The sequence below is a fragment of the Anomaloglossus baeobatrachus genome, chromosome 4 (genome assembly GCF_048569485.1).
Source record: "Anomaloglossus baeobatrachus isolate aAnoBae1 chromosome 4, aAnoBae1.hap1, whole genome shotgun sequence".
In the NCBI taxonomy this organism is placed as follows: domain Eukaryota; kingdom Metazoa; phylum Chordata; class Amphibia; order Anura; family Aromobatidae; genus Anomaloglossus; species Anomaloglossus baeobatrachus.
Window position 1 is genome coordinate 280202926 of NC_134356.1, and position 15770 is coordinate 280218695.

Sequence of the window (15770 nt, forward strand, 5' to 3'; positions counted from 1 at the left end):
ACTGCACAGTACCACTTCTCATGTCCTGTGTACTGGGTGTCATTCTCAGTATCTGTATTATCCTCTATATACACACTGCACAGTACCACTTCTCCTGTCCTGTGTACTGGGTGTAATCCTCAGTATGTGTATTATTCTGTATATATACACTGCACAGTACCACTTCTGCTGTCCTGTATACTGGGTGTAATTCTCAGTTTCTGTATTATAATCTACGGTATATACACACTGCACAATACCACTTCTCTTGTCCTGTATACTGGGTGTAATTTTCAGTTTCTGTTTTATTCTCTATATACACACTGACTGGACAGTACCACTTCTCCTGTCCCGTATACTGGGTGTAATTCTCAGTATCTGTATTATTCTGTATATATACTCTGCACAGTGCCATTTCTCCTGTCCTTTATACTGGGTGTAATTCTCAGTGCCTGTATTATTCTGTATATAAACACGGCAACGTAGCATTTCTCGTGTCCTGTTGTTGGAGAGGCAGCATTAGACTTCGGGAGGGGTCACTATTGGTTTATCATTTTCAACATTCCTATGGGGACGTAAAATTAAATCATAAAAAAACTGTTTAAATTGGTTACCCCAAGTTTGGAAGTTATCATCTATCTTCTGGATAGGGGATGACTTTCCATTCAGTGCAGAACACTGGGATCCCCAGGATTCCAAGAAATGTAGCTTTTGAAGAGCACTATGTACATGGAGCTGTAGTCGATCATATGCAGTGCTGCGTCATACATATGTTGCAGGCGGGGAGGGGTGCGCTGCTCGACCGCGCTTGCGGCTCGGGTCCGGCAGAATTGGGGGACATCGCATACTTTTTTTTTTTACATTTTTTAGTTAAATAAATAAATATGCCACATGCGGTCTTTCGTACTTTGATATACAGCCAAGACAAGCACATAGCAGAGGGCTGCAACCTGTTGCCACATGCTTTATCTGCTGCTGCTGCTAGGTGGCTCGAGCGGTGGGCCGGATCCGGGGACTCGAGTGGCGCTTCTCGCCCGTGAGTGAAAAGGGGATGGTTTGGTTTGGGGATGTTGTCCGTGACGCCACCCACGGTGTGTGGTGAGGTTGGGGCACCACCGCTGCTCTGTACGGGGATCCCGGGAGCGGTGACAGGGAGCAGCTGGGATGTTTCTCTCCCCTCCGTGGGTAGGGGGATTTTGGTAGTCCCGGGGCCCGGAGTTGTTGACTGTAAGGTGGATTGCGGGGCTTGGCCAGGTGCAGGGTCGCAGGGGCAGCGCAGTGCCAGACGGCACAGTGGTACTTACTCAGCCAGTAATGGACACGGAGTCTCTGGTAAAACAAACAGCTGGATGGACAAGTCCCACAGACGGCTGCGGCGGTCACTCCCGATAGGTTGGCGGTAACTGTCTCTCCCTGCACCGGTGTTGTGTTCTCGGCCCCGATGGCTTCCCACCGGTAACCCGCTCCCCAGCGGTATATTTGCCGGAGGAGCCTCTTTTGCCCGCAGGCGCTGGCCCTGGGAACTCTAGCTGTGGCGGTAGCTGTATTTCCCTTCACGGTTGAGCGGTTGCCTTTAGTCGGGTCTTTACTGCTGGGAAACCCCGGAGGTTCCCGTCGCTGACGGATTTGACCGGTTTAACGGCGACTCCAAGCCTGGTCGGGGTCCGTAGGCCCTGCCGAATGGTGCTGGCCTCTCTTCGCTCCCCGGTCCGGTACCGGCGGGCCACCGCCCGTCCCCGGTCTTTACGGTTGTGCGTCAATCGGCCTCGCCTGCAGACGGTCACCACCGTCTGCCAACCTTGCTATTTCTGTGCCCGGGCCACGTACCCGGACACGGTCAGACTGCTGCTTTACCACTTCCTCAACTCTAACTGAACTCTTTTCCCGCCTCCAGGACTGTGAACTCCTCGGTGGGTGGGGCCAACCGCCTGGCTCCACCCCACCTGGTGTGGACATCAGCCCCTGGAGGGAGGCAACAAGGATTTTGTGTGTGCGGTTGATGTGCCTAACCGGGGTGTGGGGTGTGTTGTTGCAGTACCTGTGACGTCCTGGCTTGTCCAGGGCGCCACACATATATACATCCTTGGCCGTGTCTGTCTCTTTAATGCGGGCTTGCCGTGCATTAAAGAGACATGATCAACAGACATGTGCAGCTCATATTGTGCTGATGTAGGGGTTCAAACCCCACCAATAAAACATTGAAGGTCTTGCTTTCCCTTGTTAGACATATCTGGTATTTGGGCAGGACCTTTGGGTCCCTCACGTATTGTTAGAATGGTGATTTCCTGATCTCGTTCATACATAGAGCACTGTGAGGGTTATGAATGAAAGAGTTCTAACGGGATACCGATCAATATCTTGGTTCAACCGTCACGATCTCTGAATATTGCACAATCACTAAGCAGGTGAACGTCCTGTGGTAATTGATTGACCTGAGCAGGAGTACATTATGACCTTAGGAAATATACAAAAGACCAGGCAACATTTTAACTGATCATTGATTAGCCATGAAGCTCACAATTATACTTCTAATCTTTATTCACATTAGCACAGCATTACAGAGGTAAGAATATTTCCAAAATCTCATCACTTATGTATCTTGCATTTATATAGTGACTATCTAAATGGCATTCTACAGAACTTACAGAAAGTTGTAGTAAATGAAGGACTTCATTTTTAGAAAATACCTTTGCTTAATGGAGAAATTGTTAAAAATTAATAATTGGGAAGAGACAGGGTGTGGGAAAACTGGATCTTATTTTTTTTAAACATTAATAGGTTCAAAGGATACTTAAGATGAGGGCTCCAAGGAACATGGATCATTAAATGGAGCCCACCAAGCCTTAAACTGAGTCTCACACTGTCATTGGGTATTGAGAAACTGCAATGATAAAATTAAATGTATTTAGATGATATTTCTAATCATTTCTTTCAGAATCCCGCTGGTAAAAGTCCAAACAATCCGTCAGCAGCTGCGGCAAAAAAATGAGCTAGAAGAATTTTGGCTACAACACCAATCCCATGTTTTTGCTCAGAAGTATACGCAATGCTTCCCAGATTCTCTCTCAATGGCAGCTGGATCAACAGCAGAATACCTGTTTGACTACATGAATGTAAGTGTAACCGTAACAATAAGGATCCTGGATTGTGGCTTTAATGTCTAACACACAAGACCACTAGATTTGGCTGCACAAAATAAATATTGTGGGACGCCGGGGATTTCATTTTAATTTATTCGTTATAAAAATGAAATCCATAATGTTCCATAAAATATATTCAATAAATTAAATACAATAATGTGTGTTCACAAAAAAGGACATTTCATTTCTTCAATACATTTAGAAAAATCAATGCTGTGTAATGTAGCAACGAATTGGAAGTTTGATCATTTTAAGCTAAGGGCTAATGCACATAGGTTTTACGTTGCCATATATATATATATATATATATATATATACATATATATATATATATATATATATAATATCTATATCTCTCTATATATAGATAGATAGATAGATAGATAGATAGATAGAGTAACCCTGTACATAATGAGTCAGAAAAGGAGTGCAAAACAAGCCGTTACGTGTGTACCTGTGTCTTGAATAATACGCTGATGTTAATCCCACCAATATATGAAGATAATACATTGTAAAAGTACAAATCAGCACCAGCTCTTATATATGATGATATTATATCTCCTTGTCTTATTTTGATTTTTGATAATAGTGCGGTAAAATACTGTTAGAAATATAAATATAAGATGTAGAACAGATATTAGCACCTTTTTTGGGGGAAGGTTAAAAGTTTAAAGGGAAAATGTCATTTGTTCAAATCTCCTATATTTTTATGCCACTTTTATACTCAGCGTAGTTGGATGTACATGTTAATGGGGGCATCAATTTAATCATCTCTGAGTTACCAATTACATTTGGCTGTGGTCCAATGTTGTTTTCCATCAAGAGAGGAGTGGGGGACTCAGGATGTTTCATGATTATTATGACATATTGTGAATGAGAACATGTTCTTCTGTGAGTGATAACTGCTATTATAAACAGGAATCACTCTATAAATATCCAATCATAGTTGAGAATGAGGTACAGGATGATGCAAACCAGACCCAACGTTCTTCCTGTCCTCCTGTTCATGAACATTCTGTACATTATACTTGATCTTCTAAAAGCCATTTTGACTGTGCAACATTGGAGTCCTTTAATGTCGCATAGCGCAAATCCTTTATTGAGCAGAATAAATCGCTCATATACACTCACGCACTACTTCTAGCATTTCCCCTTTATGAAGATTCATTTGTGGATGGTGCAAGAAGAAGTGAGTGACACCACCACTGCCCCTCATAATGCTTCATTTGAGTGCTCTGCTAGAGGCTGTAGGGTTGCACTGGTATCACTCATTGTATCTAGCACTGCCCTTTGCCAACGTTTTTCACACAAGCAACAGAAGCAGTGGGAGAGGGAGGTATAGCATGCCTTCTCTCCATTAACCTCAGCCACAGTATCGATCACCCATCATCCATGATCCAGGACAACCTCAGAGGGCAGCGATGCAAGAAACTAGTCAGTAACTGCAGCACAGCACCCCTGGGGACGTTCTGTTCCAGGAGTGATGGTACTGTGAGGAGTGACTGCAGCTCCAGCTTCCTGTGATGTCATATTTGAGACTCCTCTCAAACAAAACATCATAGGAAGTGCAGTCAAAAAAACACCTTTAGGGATTAGATAGGTAGAAGTATTAGGAATTGAATAATAAAGATTATTTCAAAAAGGGGTTAGGAGTGAGAATAGATAGTTAAAAAACACATTTTAGGTGTCAGATCACTCCTTTAACCCTATAACAACCGTCAATTTAGGGTGCTTGTTACTGGGCTTTAACCCTGCACCTTTGTAAATTGCACGGACCTGCTCCTGCAATTTATCAGGAGCAAGTCTATTCCCCAGCTGTCAGGCATAGCTCGGAACCCTGACAGAAGCAGTTTATTACCATTTCTGTCTTCTTTGGTAGATGCATAGTGCTCAATAAGCACTATGCAGTATCCAGAAACTTTAGCACCGCCAATGCTTCTTTAGGACCCTAGCATTTATATAATTGCCCGGTCTCTCTTGGTGTAGCCAATCTGCTGCATCCTAGTGGACCCAGATCAGCACTGCAGTGGGTTATTTTCCCACGTGACATTGCCCACTTCAATCAACCGATTGAAAAAATAAGCAATAAAGAAATAAATATATGTTTATATAATCTTTTATGATTTCTTGGGGGGGCAAATTACAAATATATATGGAAAAATAAAGATATTGCAATATGTTGCCATCCTGTTATCTCATTCATTCCATGAATAGAAGACTTGGTGCTGTAATGAAAATTATATTATTAACCTTACTTTCATGTTATGGGTTAAAAAATGTTCTCGGAAACTCAGTTTTGTCAAAGTTTGGAGGAGGTGATGCTTGGGGCCGGTTGGGAGAGAAATCTTGCTGACAGATTTGAATATACCATACATGTCTTATAGGTGGGGATGTCACCTCCTAGAATTTCACTTATTGTGAAGTTGAGGATCAAATGACCCTTGGTTCTTCTACCAAGTGTTGCCACCATCCAGTTGGAGCATGAATGGGGAGCTTTCTAATTTAGTACAAGGGGTTCATATCTATCATTTATGGCTTATATCCTAAATGTGAAAAAGACTAAAGTTTGTCAATAGAGATTTTTTCATCCATCTTCCTTTCAATTTTTTGTCTTGCTTTTTTCAAGCAGAATGGATTACAACAGAGAGGAAAATGTCATCATTTATGGTAGTATGATTTACCCTGAGGTGGTCTCTATATCTGCTTGGGATCAGTTTTGTAGTTCAAATTTGTTGTGTACAGTATATTTTATGGCTTTTCGTATCGTGATATTTTTCCGTATTCTTCCTTGAGGGGAGTTAAGACATAAGAAGTAGATCTGTAAGCTTCTCGTAATGCAGCACTGGAATGTAACACTTGAGGTTGACATGTCACGTTCTATTTTTGTCTTCTGAAAGAGTTTCAAACGAGATTCAGATACTACACTAGGACAGATGAGCTTCAAATGATGTTAAGTGATAATGCTTTATTTTTGGAAAACCTGTTCTACAGAAAGCTATGGAGGGCAGAGGCGTTAGTTAAAAAATCAAAAATTATTTAAAAAAAAAAAAAGTACTAATCCAGCCCTAAAGGCCGCTTTAGACGCTGAGATATCGTGACCGATATCGCTAGCGTGCGTACCCGCCCCCATCAGTTGTGCAACACTGGCAAATCACTGCCCGTGGCGCATAACATCGTGCGGACCTGTCACACTACTTACCTGCCTAGCGACGTCACTGTGACCGGCGAACGCCTGCTTTCTAAGGGGGCGGTTCGTTCAGCGTCACAGCGACGTCACAGCAGCATCACTGAACCGCCGCCCAATAGAAGCGGTGGGGCGGAGATGAGCGGGACGTAACATCTCGCCCACCTCCATCCTTCCTCATTGCGGGCGGACGCAGGTAAGGAGAGCTTCCTCGTTCCTGCGGCGTCACACATAGCAATGTGTGCTGCCGCAGCAATGAGGAACTAAATCGCTAGCTGCAGCAGCAGCGATAATCTTGAATAGGGGGGCATGTCACGATGAGCGATTTTGAACGTTTTGCGACAATTAGGTGTCACACGCAACGACATCGCTAAAGCGGCCAGATGTGCATCACAAACTCCGTGACCCCAATGAGATCGTCGCAGCGTGTAAAGCGGCCTTAAGGTTATGTTAAAAAAAACTTGTTTACTAGACATAGCCTGCAAAATGTATTCAAGTGAAGATCCTGCTTGAAGTCATGTTAAAGAGTATATATATTTTCTTGATTAACCATTTTAAAAATCACATATATATATTTAAGCCCTTCCTTTCCGGGCAATTTTTCGTTTTCTCCTCCCCTTCTTCCAAAAGCCATAACTTTTTTATTTTTTCCGTCAATATAGCCATATGAGAGCTTGTTTTTATGGGACAAGTTTCACTTTTGAATAACACCATTTATTCTGCCCCATATTGTACTGGAAAACAGGAAAAAAAATTCCAAGTGCAGCAAAATTGCAATTTCATAATTGTTTTTTCTGTATTTTATTTACCATATTCGCTATGATTCGCCAGGTCAGTACAAGTTTGTAGATACCAAACATGTATAGTTTTACTTTTATCTAAGTGGCGAAAAAAAAATTAAAACGTTTGTCAAAAACAAAAAAACATTGTGCTTTTGTTTCCATTTTCTGAAACGTGTAGCGTTCTTAGGGGCTCAGTGATAGCTTATTTTTGCATCTTAAGGCCCCGATATACGCAGCGTCGTATCTAACGATATATCGGCGGGGTAACGGATTACGTGATGCACATCCAGCATTGTTAGCAACGTCGTTGCGTGTGACACCAACGAACGGCCATTAACGATCAAAAAAACGGAATTCTGGCTTTTTGATTTTTTTTTCTCTCTAAGCCGTTCACAAATCAGGTTAAATGATTTTATATTTTGATTGGGCATTTCTGAATGTAATGATACCAAACATATATATTTTTTTGTTTCTTTTTATTGGTTTACGTTCAATGGGGCAAAATTGAACGTTTGTGGTGGTCATATTTTTTAGAACTTTTTTCTTTTTTTTATTTACATTTTTTGATGATTTTGCTAGTGTCCCTAGGGGACTTTATGCCTGCACAGTCTGATTATTTCTCCTGATTAGAGTGATGCAAGCCCTGGTAGCAAATATGTGCTTTTTTTTTTTTTTTTTTTTACATTTTTTATTGAGTTTACTAGTTCTCATAGGGGACTTTATGCCCACATAATCCGATTGCTTCTGCTGATCAGAGGGTTTGCGTCAGCAGAAATGCTGAGCTCCTGTGAATGCTGGCACTCTTCCAGCATTCACAGGAAGTGAGTCATGACAGTGACAGGGGTCATCAGCTGACACCACTTTGTCATGGCAACCTATTGGCATCCTGCGATTGCATCCTGGGGTCACCGATGATGGCGGGGAATGGCCACCAGAGTGTGTTACATCGCGCTGTCAGACTTTGACAGCGCATTCTAAAGGGTTAACATGCGCAGGTTGATCAGAGATCCACTCACCCCGTAAGATGCACATGTCTGCTGTTCTGAACAGCCGACATGTGCGGGGAATGATGCAAGCTCGCTGCACGAGCCTGCATTAAAGGGCCATACTTGACCAAGGACATATATATCTATATATATAATTGCCTTATTCTGTCTGTCTGTCTGTCTGTCTGTCTTGCTCCAAAATTGTGTCCTTACGGTGACACAAAGCTGATTGGCCGCTGGGCTCGCCATGGCCCTGCCCCCCGCATGGATTGTCCGCTCACCTCGGCTCCGCCCCCCCACGGATTGGTCGCTCGCATCGGCCTGGCCCCGCCCTCCGCATGGATTGGCCGCTCGCCCCGGCCCTCCACACGCATCGCCAGACATAACCTTGCGCTGCTGGGATCGTGACGGAGCCGGTGTACACTGGTAACTATGATACACATCGGGTAACTAAGGGATCTTAGTTACCCGATGTGTATAATGGTTACCAGCGTTCACCGGCTCCGTCACGATCCCAGCAGCGCCAGACATAACCTTGCGATGCTGGGATCTTGACGGAGCCGGTGAACGCTGGTAACCATTATACACATCGGGTAACTAAGGTCCCTTAGTTACCCGATGTGTGTCATAGTTACCAGTGTACACCGGCTCCGTCACGATGGCAGCAGCGCCAGACATAACCTTGCGATGCTGGGATCTTGACGGAGCCGGTGAACGCTGGTAACCATTATACACATCGGGTAACTAAGGTCCCTTAGTTACCCGATGTGTATCATAGTTACCAGTGTACACCGGCTCTGTCATGATCCCAGCAGCGCCAGACATAACCTTGCGATGCTGGGATCTTGACGGAGCCGGTGAACGCTGTTAACCATTATATACATCGGGTAACTAAGGTCCCTTAGTTACCCGATGTGTATCATAGTTACCAGCGTACACCGGCTCCCGGTACACATGTGCAGGGAGCCGGCATTATACTCCTCTCCCCCCAGGACTACTCCTCCTATTATAGTCCTCCTATTATACTCCTCTCTGAGTATAATAGGAGAACTATTATAGCATGGGGGATGGAGCACGATGGGGTGCGCAGCATGGGGGATGTAGCACGATGGGGGGTGCGCAGCATGGGGGATGTAGCACGATGGGGAGTGCGCAGCATGGGGGATGTAGCACGATGGGGAGTGCACAGCATGGAGGATGGAGCACGATGGGGAGTGCGCAGCATTGGGGATGGAGCATGATGGGGAGTGCGCAGCATGGGGGATGGAGCACGATGGGGGGTGCGCAGCATCGGGGATGGAGCACGATGGGGAATGCGCAGCATAGGGGATTCAGCACGATGGGGGGTGGGCAGCATGGGGGATGGAGCACGATGGGGGGTGCGCAGCATGGGGGATGGGGCACGATGGGGGGTGCGCAGCATGGGGGATGGAGCACGATGGGAGGTGCACACCTCCCCCCAACACACACACACACAACACACCACACACACACTGGGAACCACAAACACCGCCATACACAGGCACCCACACACACAGACAACGACGCACACACACAACACCCAACACACAAACACCGTGGCATACATAAATATACGCACATACCGCACAACACACACATTGCACAAAACATACCTCCCCCCAAAACACACCACACCCACACAAACCGCGCAACACACACACACACAACGCTAGACACACAGCGCTAGACAAACAATGCAACACACATACAACACCGCTCTCACCCACCGCCACACCCAGACAACACCCAGAACATGTACAGCGCCCTACACAAACACTTGGTAACTACACACAACAACATCTATATATATATATATATATATATATATATATATATATATACATATATATATAACAAAAATCATACATGAACTACACAATACGTAAATTCTAGAATACCCGATGCGTAGAATTGGGCCACCTTCTAGTTATATAATATATATATATATATATATATATATATATATACAGTCATATGAAAAAGTTTGGGCACCCCTATTAATGTTAACCTTTTTTCTTTATAACAATTTGGGTTTTTGCAACAGCTATTTCAGTTTGATATATGTAATAACTGATGGACTGAGTAATATTTCTGGATTGAAATGAGGTTTCTTGTACTAACAGAAAGTGTGCAATCCGCATTTAAACAAAATTTGACCGGTGCAAAAGTATGGGCACCCTTATCAATTTCTTGATTTGAACCCTCCTAACTACTTTTTACTGACTTACTAAAGCACTAAATTGGTTTTGTAACCTCATTGAGCTTTGAACTTTATAGCCAGGTGTATCCAATCATGAGAAAAGGTATTTAACCGCTTCAGCCCCCGGGCACTTTCCGTTTTTGCGTTTTTGTTTTTTGCTCCCCTTCTTCCGAGAGGTGTAACTTTTTTATTTTTCCATCAATCTTGCCATATGAGGGCTTGTTTTTTGCGGGACGAGTTGTACTTTTAAATGAAACCATAAGTTTTACCATATAGTGTACTGGAAAACGGCAATAAAATTCCAAGTGCGGAAAAATTGCAAAAAAAGTGTGATTGTACAATAGTTTTTGGAATATTTTATTCACTGTGTTCACTATATGGTAAAACTGAGATATCTATGTGATGCCTCAGGTCAGTGCGAGTTTGTTGACACCAAACATGTATAGGTTTACTTGTATCTAAGGGGTTAAAATTCACAAGCTTGTCCAAAAAAAGTGGCGCACATTTTGCGCCATTTTCCAAAACCCGTAGCGTTCTCATTTTTCAGGATCTGAGGCTCATTGATAGCTTATTTTTTGCGTCTCGACCTGCGTTTTTAACGGTACCATTTTTGCGCAGATTCTACGTTTTGATCGCCTGTTATTGTATTTTGCGCCAAATTTGCAGCGACCAAAAAATGTAATTTTGGCGTTTGGAATTTTTTTGCCGCTACGCCGTTTACTGATAAGATTAATTGATTTTATATTTTGATAGATCGGGCATTTCTGAACACGGTGATACCAAATATGTGTATATTTTTTTAACCCTTTAATTTTCAATGGGGTGAAAGGGGGGTGATTTGAACTTTTAGGTTTTTTTATTTTTTTTTAATTTTTTTTTACTTTTTTTTTACTTTTTTTTTTTATTTTACTAGTCCCCCTAGGGGGCTATAGCGATCAGCAATCCGATCGCTCTGCACTATCTGCAGATCTCAGCTACAGAGCTGAGAACTGCAGATTTGCTGCTTTACTTTCAATGCCGGCTGTATTCCGGCATTGAGAGGAAGTGAGTCATGTTAGCTACAGGCGTCATCACATGACCCTGTGCTACCATGGCAACAATCAAAAGTCACGTGATCATGTCACGTGACTTCCGGTGGGGGCGGGGTAAGTGACTGTCATGGCGGCGCCCATATACATATCGCTGCCAGATTTTGGCAGTGAAATGTAAGGGGTTAATGGCCGCGGGTGGAAGCGATTCCACCCGCGGCTAGCAGGTACACATGTGAGCTGTTGATAACAGCTGATATGTGCGCAGGGGGCGGGGCTTACCGGCACACGATCCATGATGTACCCAGTACGTCATGGGTCGTTAAGGGGTTAAGGTAGCCACTTGCAAGTTGTTCTCCTATTTGAATCTCCTATGAAGAGTGGCATCATGGGCTCCTCAAAACAACTCTCAAATGATCTGAAAACAAAGATTATTCAACATGGTTGTTCAGGGGAAAAATACAAAAAGTTGTCTCAGAGATTTAAACTGTCAGTTTCCACTGTGAGGAACATAGTAAGGAAATGGAAGAACACAGGTACAGTTCTTGTTAAGCCCAGAAGTGGCAGGCCAAGAAAAATATCAGAAAGGCAGAGAAGAATGATGGTGAGAACAGTCAAGGACAATCCACAGACCACCTCCAAAGACCTGCAGCTTCATCTTGCTGCAGATGGTGTCAATGTGCATCGGTCAACAGTACAGCGCACGTTGCACAAGGAGAAGCTGTATGGGGGAGTGATGCGAAAGAAGCCGTTTCTGCACGCACGCCACAAACAGAGTCGCCTGAGGTATGCAAAAGCACATTTGGACAAGCCAGTTACATTTTGGAAAAAGGTCCTGTGGACTGATGAAACAAAGATTGAGTTGTTTGGTCATGCAAAAAGGCGTTATGCATGGAGGCAAAAAAACACGGCATTCCAAGAAAAGCACTTGCTACCCACAGTAAAATTTGGTGGAGGTTCCATCATGCCTTGGGGCTGTGTGGCCAATTCCGCTACCGGGAATCTTGTTAAAGTTGAGGGCCTTATGGATTCAACTCAGTATCAGCAGATTCTTGACAATAATGTGCAAGAATCAGTGATGAAGTTGAAGTTACGCAGGGGATGGATATTTCAGCAAGACAATGATCCAAAACACCGCTCCAAATCTACTCAGGCATTCATGCAGAGGGACAATTACAATGTTCTGGAATGGCAATCCCAGCCCCCAGACCTGAATATCATTGAAAATCTGTGGGATGATTTGAAGCGGGCTGTCCATGCTCGGCGACCATCAAACTTAACTGAACTGGAATTGTTTTGTAAACAGGAATAGTCAAATATACCTTCATCCAGGATCCAGGAACTCATTAAAAGCTACAGGAAGCGACTAGAGGCTGTTATTTTTGCAAAAGGAGGATCTACAAAATATTAATGTCACTTTTATGTTGAGGTGCCCATACTTTTGCACCGGTCAAATTTTGTTTAAATGCGTAATGCACATTTTCTGTTAGTACAATCAACCTCATTTCAATCCAGAAATATTACTGAGTCCATCAGTTATTAGATATATGAAACTGAAATAGCTGTTGCAAAAACCCAAATTGTTATAAAGAAAAAAGGTTAACATAAATAGGGGTGCCCAAACTTTTTCATATGACTGTGTATATATATATATATGTGTGTGTGTATATATATATATATATATATATATATATATATATACATCCTTGGTCATGAAGGGATTAAGAGAATAGTGCTGAATTTGTGAGAAGAATACAAACTACAGCAAATGCATAAGCCCTAGATCTAAAATGGCTCTTCATGGCAATAGCAATAATACCAATAATACATATTGGTTTTATTAGAAAAAGTGTGTTTCTGGCAATACCGTTATACCAGAGAGTTGTGACTCAAGAATGAAGCAAGAGGTGTTATGACGAAGTCTCTATCATTCATTACTGTTGTCCAAGCGAATATCTATAGTTACAACCCAACAATATTATTTATACTTGCAGGCTCAGTACTATGGACAGATTAGTCTTGGGACTCCTCCGCAGAACTTCAGTGTGGTGTTCGACACTGGATCTTCCAATTTCTGGATCCCATCCTCTTTCTGTGTCAGTGAGGCGTGCCGTAAGTTGTGCAACACATATATTACCATAGAATAAAGGATAGGCAGCTGACTCTAGAGTGTACTTGTACTTACACTGCATAAATCTGCGCACATATCAAGAATTGAACAAACGGTAAGTAAAGAATACTTGTGTTACCCAAAGAATCCTATCCTTCCAGGCTTTTTTAAAGGACTGGTAAAGGAAAGTGATGTATTTCTAATGCTAGAAAATAATATTTGCAGTGTATAACACAGTATACATTATAAGCTATAAGGATGTGGTAATAAAATAATTCCCTGTATTCAGAAGTAGAACATTAGGGGCATCAGATAAAGTTAAAAGTTTGTTCAGGACTTACATAATAATGACCTGACACCCATCTCAGCTGTTATTTACGCAGGCTGTTACTAGATTAAACAATATGTGGGCGGAACACAACATTCCTATATATTGTTTAGTGTCTGCTGTTAAGTACTGCACCTTATCTCCTATTCACTTCACCTCATATTGATGACCTATCCTGTGGAAAGGTTATCAACACATAACTCCTGACAACCCGAAGAGGTCGTCAATACATAGCTCCCAAACAACAAGGAGAGGTAATCAGTACGTGACTCCCAGACAACCCAGAGAGGTCATCAATGCTTAACTCAAGGACAACATGGAGAGGTCATCAATGCGTATTTCCTGACAACCCGGAGACGTCATCAATATGTAACTCCAGGACAAGTCGGAGATATCATCAATATGTAACTCCTGGACAACCCAGGTACGTCATCAATACTTAACTCCTGGACTAGCCGAGTAGGTCATCAATAAGAAAATATAAGGATTATAATATTCAAACTCCCAACCAAAATATTTAGCATGTAAAATTAAAGAGGGTGTTTGGGGTTTAAACATTAATCCTAAAATTCGTGGTGCAACCTCTGTATTTGTTCCCACATTGCAAATATTCTGCAGACTCTCCATCACAGATTTGTGGGCAGAAAATCCTCAGTGCGTTAAAGTAGTAGGATTGCGGGTGTTAGCAAAACTTGTCCATCCTTTGCCAAGCTGATGTATGCTGCAAATTGTCACAGACAAGAGCATAATCTCTCTTTCATTATTCACCTATAGAGGCTCCTCCATATTGGACAAAGATTATTTCATGTATCTAATTTATTCATGTGTTATCAATCTCTCTTTACGGTATGTACTGGAAAAAAATGTATGCACCTATGACAGATGCAAAAGTTCCCTACACTGTTTTGTTCACATGACATGCCATTTACAATTACAGCATTTACATGTAGGATAAGTAGTTACCTTACTTTTTTCTGATTTAACTTATACAAGACCAAAATCAAATCATGTGTCGTCATGTATTGTTAGGTGTGCATGAGAAGTTCCACTCTTTTCTATCCGCTTCCTATCATCATGGTGGAAGAACCTTTTCAATACATTATGGAACTGGAGAACTTGTTGGTGTATCGGGTAAAGATACACTTCGGGTAAGAGGAATTCTTAGTCTTTTTCAATATATTTCATAGTCACTTTATGGGTCTGGATCACAATTTACATAATTATTTTTAAATATTGTTTGTTTCAATGTATCATCATATCACATTTGTTGTAAAAATGCATGTGACTACACTATACTTAGATACCCAAGGTACAAGATGTACTTTATACAGTAGTTCATGAAAACTTCTGCTGTCATTATAAAGCAGCATGATTCCTTTAAGTGAACCAGTTATGCTAAAACTGATATCTGGTCTACAGGCAGGATGTTCTAGAGCAGGAGCTGATCAGATATAGTTTTTGTGTGAAAACGTTCAGTAAATCTTGCAATTTATTTATTGAACTCCCTGGTGAGTGCAGTGGGCAGTCCTGTTTAATGATTAACAGTCCTTCTTGTATGACTGTGCATGCAAAGATGTATATCAATGACTGAGTAGGACCTCCCACTTCATTCATATACAAATGTGCCGCCCCCGTGGAAGCAGCCGAGCTGCTCGGATCCGGGTTCGCTGTGGCTCGAGGGTCTCCGGAAACCGGGGTCGTGCGGCAACTCAAATGAAAGGGGAGTATGTACAGGGGAATTTAGATATAGTTCGTGACGCCACACGTGGTGTACGGTAATTGGGAGTACCGCCGCTACCGTTGGGAGTACCCGGGGTGATGAAGTGGGGCAGCAAGGTGTCGTAGCCCTCCACGGGTATAGGGGAATGCCCCGGGACTCGGTGTGGGATGCCGTGGGATGCAGGGGTCACTCTCGTACTCACTCAGTCCATAAGCAGACGCTGACAACTGGGTAAACCAATTCTCTGGGTACTGCTGCCGCTGATGGGAGCTCATCGGGGTCCCGTTCCCCC

At 42.9% G+C, this 15770-nt stretch overlaps 1 protein-coding gene across 1 annotated transcript in view; it reads left to right on the plus strand.

The window, feature by feature from the left end:
- The first annotated feature begins 2486 nt into the window (after positions 1-2486).
- LOC142302385 (cathepsin E-like) overlaps positions 2487-15770 on the plus strand; it is a 44562-nt gene continuing 31278 nt past the window's right edge. Inside the window, exons 1-4 of the mRNA XM_075343440.1 lie at positions 2487-2542; positions 2915-3092; positions 13315-13432; positions 14788-14906. Of these exons, the coding sequence (XP_075199555.1) occupies positions 2487-2542; positions 2915-3092; positions 13315-13432; positions 14788-14906 (471 nt within the window). The remainder of the gene's footprint in view (positions 2543-2914; positions 3093-13314; positions 13433-14787; positions 14907-15770) is intronic.